The sequence below is a fragment of the Cordyceps militaris genome, assembly GCF_000225605.1.
Source record: "Cordyceps militaris CM01 unplaced genomic scaffold CCM_S00001, whole genome shotgun sequence".
Lineage (NCBI taxonomy): Eukaryota > Fungi > Ascomycota > Sordariomycetes > Hypocreales > Cordycipitaceae > Cordyceps > Cordyceps militaris.
Genome location: NW_006271969.1, coordinates 1,947,616 through 1,952,907, shown reverse-complemented (window position 1 = coordinate 1,952,907; position 5,292 = coordinate 1,947,616). Strand labels below are relative to the sequence as shown.

At 50.3% G+C, this 5,292-nt stretch overlaps 3 protein-coding genes across 3 annotated transcripts in view; 1 reads left to right on the top strand and 2 right to left on the bottom strand.

Annotated features, from left to right (window-relative positions):
• CCM_00586 (NAD(P)-binding domain) overlaps positions 1-375 on the bottom strand; it is a gene marked incomplete at both ends in the record, with an annotated part of 1,016 nt that extends 641 nt beyond the window's left edge. Inside the window, one exon of the mRNA XM_006665746.1 lies at positions 1-375. Within this exon, the coding sequence (XP_006665809.1) occupies positions 1-375 (375 nt within the window).
• Positions 376-1,906: 1,531 nt separating this feature from the next.
• On the bottom strand, positions 1,907-3,370 carry CCM_00585 (allantoate permease, putative; the record flags this gene model as incomplete). Its single annotated transcript, XM_006665745.1, has 1 exon — positions 1,907-3,370. One exon carries the CDS (start codon positions 3,368-3,370, stop codon positions 1,907-1,909), a length of 1,464 nt encoding a protein of 487 aa, XP_006665808.1.
• Positions 3,371-4,076: 706 nt separating this feature from the next.
• CCM_00584 (uncharacterized protein) overlaps positions 4,077-5,292 on the top strand; it is a gene marked incomplete at both ends in the record, with an annotated part of 7,309 nt that continues 6,093 nt past the window's right edge. The window contains 3 exons of the mRNA XM_006665744.1: positions 4,077-4,115; positions 4,715-4,726; positions 5,106-5,112. Coding sequence (XP_006665807.1) covers positions 4,077-4,115; positions 4,715-4,726; positions 5,106-5,112 — 58 coding nt within the window. The remainder of the gene's footprint in view (positions 4,116-4,714; positions 4,727-5,105; positions 5,113-5,292) is intronic.

Here is a 5,292-nt window from a genome sequence, read left to right as displayed (position 1 = left end):
CGGGATGGCGGCGCAGGCGTCGAGGATGGCGGTGGCGCCGCGCACGGCGGGCACCATGAGCTCCGTCTCAAAGTCGGTGGCGCGGTAGTGAAAGGGCGCGGCGAGGTGCAGCACGGCGGCGGGCGCGAGCGGCGCGAGCACGGCGCGGTACTGGGCCGGGTCGGTGATGTCGGCGACGACGGCGACGGTCAGCTTGGGGTGGTGGCCGTGGGCGTGCTGGACGGCGGCGGCCTTGGCGGCGGCGCGGACGGTGCCGACGACGCGGTAGCCGTGCTGGAGGAGCGCGGCGATGCAGTGCTGGGCGATGAAGCCGTTGGCGCCGGTGACGGCGACGAGGGCCGGCGGCTCAATGGGCATGCCGACCTTGGAGGGCATGTTGGGGGGGCGTTTGTGTTGTGTGGTGCGAAGAAGGCGGCTCCAATGGTGGTTTGCTGTAGGGGGATGGGTCGGGGTCGGGAGCAAACAAATCGGGTTTGCCTGGTGGGAAGATGTTTGCCGAGGTGGAAAAGCACAATTGAGGTAAACTTGCGAGGTGGCGGAATGCACGTGTCCGGTGATGCCGGTCTCGTCAGCGACAGAGATGGTCCGTTTGTGAAGCTCTGGGAAGGCAAGTCGCAGGTCAAACGCAGGTCACGATGGATGCTCGTGGCCGTCAAGCATCAAAAGGAACAAGTTGTCTTGTATTCTGTGCTGGTCAGTGACTTGGCAAGGACCCAGAAATCAGGGACCTTTTGAATAATGACCAAGACTTGATACGTTGTGTACGGCCGCATGGCCGCCTCACATTCATCTCGTTCAACTCGGTCCGCGCTGGGGCGCTACCAAGCTTCAGCTGTGTGTTAGTGGCAGAGGAGAGTTTTTGTGGGCTTGATTGCGTCGCATAGCATTTTTTGACGCAGAGCAGCAGGCACAGCAAAATTGTTGAGCAAGAAAATGAGGGAAAAAATTGGTTTCCTCTTGGAAATGCCGCTGGTTCCGCTGGGTGTAGCATTGGCTTGGCATGTCGGCTTCTGAAGACTGCTTGTCCGTGTTGCTTTTGGGAGTGAGCGTTGGGCGATGCTGTCGCTGTGGTGAGTGGTGTCAGTCTTTGACAGTGGCCACAGTGGTCTAGCGCAACACACTGCAGCCGTCGCAAAGGCACACTAAGAGGTACCTCTGCAGTCAGTGGCTGTCCGCCGGGTGTTGATCCGAGATGGCACCCCCCAGTTCTGTAGAGACCAGATCGTGGTGAGACATCAGCGATGGCTTCCCCGCCGACATACCAGCACACAGTTCATCGTCGCTACTTGCACAATCACAATCACCTCATGACTATCCTCTCATACTTTCGGTATCCAATAACCCGATAGAATGAGGCGACGTTGAAGCTTCGTCGCCCATCTTTACCCGACGGCAGTCGAGGACCCTGCCCACTCTTTTCCCTCTTTTCCCCCACCGAGTTGGGCCAGTTTGCGCGCCATGGCTTGCGTCGGATAACGCGTTATTCATTTTTCTCTCTCGCGCTTTGAGAGGGGTTCACGCCGACCCCAGACGATGACGTTGCTGATGCACCGCGCATTTTACATCCTTCCACTTTCTGCACAATGCACAATGCACAGAGTCAGTATGTCAGTATCCCATCATTCCATCATTTCATCTATCCCTGAGCCGTCGCTTCAATGCGTTGCTCGCACAGCATTCATGCGGCGGATGCAGCGACGAGGTCCAAGACGCAGCACAGAAGCGACGCAGACAAAACTTTCTTCAGGGAATCAGGCGTCGAATCCGATAGCGGAATGATGGACAATTCTCTCTCCGGCGTCTATGTAGTTATTGTCGGAACCAGTTACCGTGTCCGCACCCCTAGCGCTGTCGCTTAGACTGTCAACGACATCGCACCGTGACAATCATCCTACCCTCGTCTCGTCTAATACATGTACACAAACTTGCCATTCTTCAAGTCCGTCTCCTCCTCATTCAGCACCTCGGCCGCCTCCGCCTCGCCCCTCGCCACCGCCTCCATCGCCGCCCTCCTCGCCTTTGCATTCGCACGATTCCGCACGCCGTACAGCACCCGCAGCAGCACCGCCACCGCAATCCCAACACCCGTCACGCAAAAGACGGTAATCTTGGCCGGAATGTACCGCGGCGCGTCCTGCGGCCGAAACGTCTGCGGCCCAATGATGCTCGCGCACGCGTTCGCCAGCGACACCAGGCCCGTCACGCACACCTTTTTCGTGTACCCCTGCACGTTGGCGCCGACCATGCTGAAGACGAGCACGAGCGGCGCAATGTCCAGGTTGACCAGGTACACGCCGGTGAGCGCCGCGGCTTGCGACGTCGCAAACGACATGAGCCCCGCGCCGAGCATGCTCGGGATGAGCAGCAGCACAATGGCTAGCCACCGCGGAAAATCGTACAGAATGGCCGCCGTCGACGCCGTGGTCCCGAGAATCGTGACGGCGCCCGACGGCATGTTGAGCAGCGCCGCCTGCTTGGCGGAAAAGTCGAAGCCGCGAATGACGACGGCCGAGAACGAGGTGATGAAGCCGGCCGGGATCACCGTGGCCAGCGTAAACAGCACAAACAGCAAGACCTGCCAGTCGGCCAGCGCCTCGCGGACCCCCGACCACCGAAACACCTTTTCACCGTTGCCCGCCTGGTCCATCAGCAGGCTCTCGCACACCACGGCCTTTTCCTCGTCGCTCAGGAAGCGCGCCGACGCCACGTCCCGCGGCAGCCAGAAGAAGACGGCCACGCCCGTCAGCAGATTGACGGCACCGGCGGCGGCAAACATGATGCGCCAGCTCTGGAAGCCGGCGTCGGTGCGCGCGTGCTGCGCGGCCCACGACACGAGCCCGCCCACGACCTGGCCGGCGCCGACGCCGCTGTACCAGAGGCCCATGCGCGGCACGGCCTGGCGCTTGGTGTACCACTGCGTCGTGACGAGGATGAGGGCCGGCGCGACGACGGCCTCGCACACGCCGAGCAGCGCACGCAGCGCCGCGAGCCCCGCGAACCCGCGCGCCCCCGCCATGCCGCACACCAGCACCCCCCAGAGGAACACGTTGGCCCCGAGCACGCGGCTGAGCGGGAGCCGCTGCAGGAGGACGGCCTGCGGCAGCTGGCCGGCCGCCATGCCGACGTAGAGGATGGTGGCGAGCCACTGGAACTGGCCCGGCCGCAGGTGCAGGTCGGCTTCCAGACCCATGACGTTGGCGTAGCCGATGAGGATCTTGTCGAGGAACTCGAGAAAGTAGCAGAGAAACATGAGCGGCAGGATGGCCCGGTCAATCTTGCGGTAGACGCGCTGCAGCTCGGCTTGGTGACGCTGCAGGTCCATCAGCGGCGCTTGGCTCGAGCCGCAGCCTTCATCATCGGTTGATGGCATTTTTTTCCCTCGTTTGCTAGGAAAGGGAGGGTTTGTCGGGTCGCGATTGTCCCTTGTCAGTGTGCTTGCGCCAGTGGCTGCATTCGATGGTCAATTGAAATCACCGATCGTCGTAGGATAGCCGTAAGCCGTAGTAACCCCCCAGAGGTGCGAGACTGGGCGCGCAAAAGGATGACGGGGACAGTGAGACAGGGGCCGCCAGCGATATGCAAGTTGAGCCAGCACAGCGATGCCGAGTCCAACGTAGAAAATCCTATCGTACCGCAAAACTAGAGCACCGCCATCTCTGCAAAGACGCAGAGATTAATTATTAATTGCGCAATGTAACACGAACCAAGATTTTTCTTACAAGAGGGGCGCTCTGGAGTGTGCGGTGGTCCTCTGTCAGCATGGGGCGGTTCCGAATCGAGTGAGACTTGATTGAGAAATGCCAGTGAGACCTATCTTTGCTCACGGTTTTTTTCCTCTTTTTTTTTTGCCTCTCTTTCCCTTTTTTTTTCTCACTAGGAAAAAGATGCATTGACTTTTTCCGGCGCTGACCCAGTGGTCCTGTAAAAAGCCCGGGCTCAGTAGCTAAGAAACTGTGGCGGCGGCGTGCGAGAGCCGGCCTTTCGCGATCGACCACGACCTATAACCTGGAACTAGCGCAGACACTTGGACGGTGCGAGTGACCACCACGTACTCGGGCTTCAGCTGACAATTCTCCATGAAGAATAGTGGATACACCTCACCTAAGGGTACCTTAGTAAGTTCAGCTAAGGGTAACAACCCTTAGGTAAGGTAGCCTTACTAATTCTTAATATATATACTATATATCTTAATATAATAATATTCTATATTTATATTAAAGTAACTAGTTTATAATTAATTATACTATAATAAGAATTACTTTATAATTAATTATATAGGTATACTATACTAGAAATTAATTTATAATTAATTATACTTAATAAGAATTACTTTATAATTAATTATATAGGTATATTATACTAGAAATTACTTTATAATTAATTATATTATAATAGGAATTATTTTATAATTAATTATATTATACTAGAAATTACTTTATAATTAATTATATTATAGTAGGAATTACTTTATAATTAATTATATTATATTAGAAATTACTTTATAATTAATTTAGAAGGGAATTTATTCTTAATTTATTTACTTTATTTAATTAATACCTTTTTTACTTATAAACTACTTCTAAATTAATTCTTTATATTAAATAAGAATTAATTCTTAACTAATTATATTTTAATTAATTAAAAACTAGTTTATAACTAATTCTTAAATAACTATAATATTACTACTATAAGTAATCTAAATATAGTAATAAAGATAATACTATTAGTTAAAATAAGTTATAATTAATTAATAATTAATTAAAAATAGATAAGGAATTAATTTATATTATAATTAATCTTATAATAACTAGGGTATAGGCTAGCTACTAATAAAAGCCTAGTATTTTAGTATATATATACCTAGCTTAGGTTCCTATCTAGCTAAAGTAGGATAGGGAACTAATTATAAATTAGTTAAGAAGGAATTAATATTCTAGTATATTACTCTTACCTTATAGTAAAGGGGGGGGGGGTAGGGAGTAGTAAAGGCCTATTAAATAAATTAATAGGTAATTAGGAATTAATTTAGAATTAGTTATATACTAAAAGGTTTATTACTTATTTATTATAGTAAATAGCTATAATAAATAGAGTTAGGCTAATAGTTTATTAGTAAATTAATTAGTAATTACTTTAAGAATTAATTAGGAATTAGTCTATTTATATTATTATTATTATTATTATTATTATTATTACTATTACTATTATTACTATTATTACTCTAAGGAATTAATTAGTATTTAGTTATTAATTAATTTATAATTATTTTCTTATATACTTTATATTACTTAC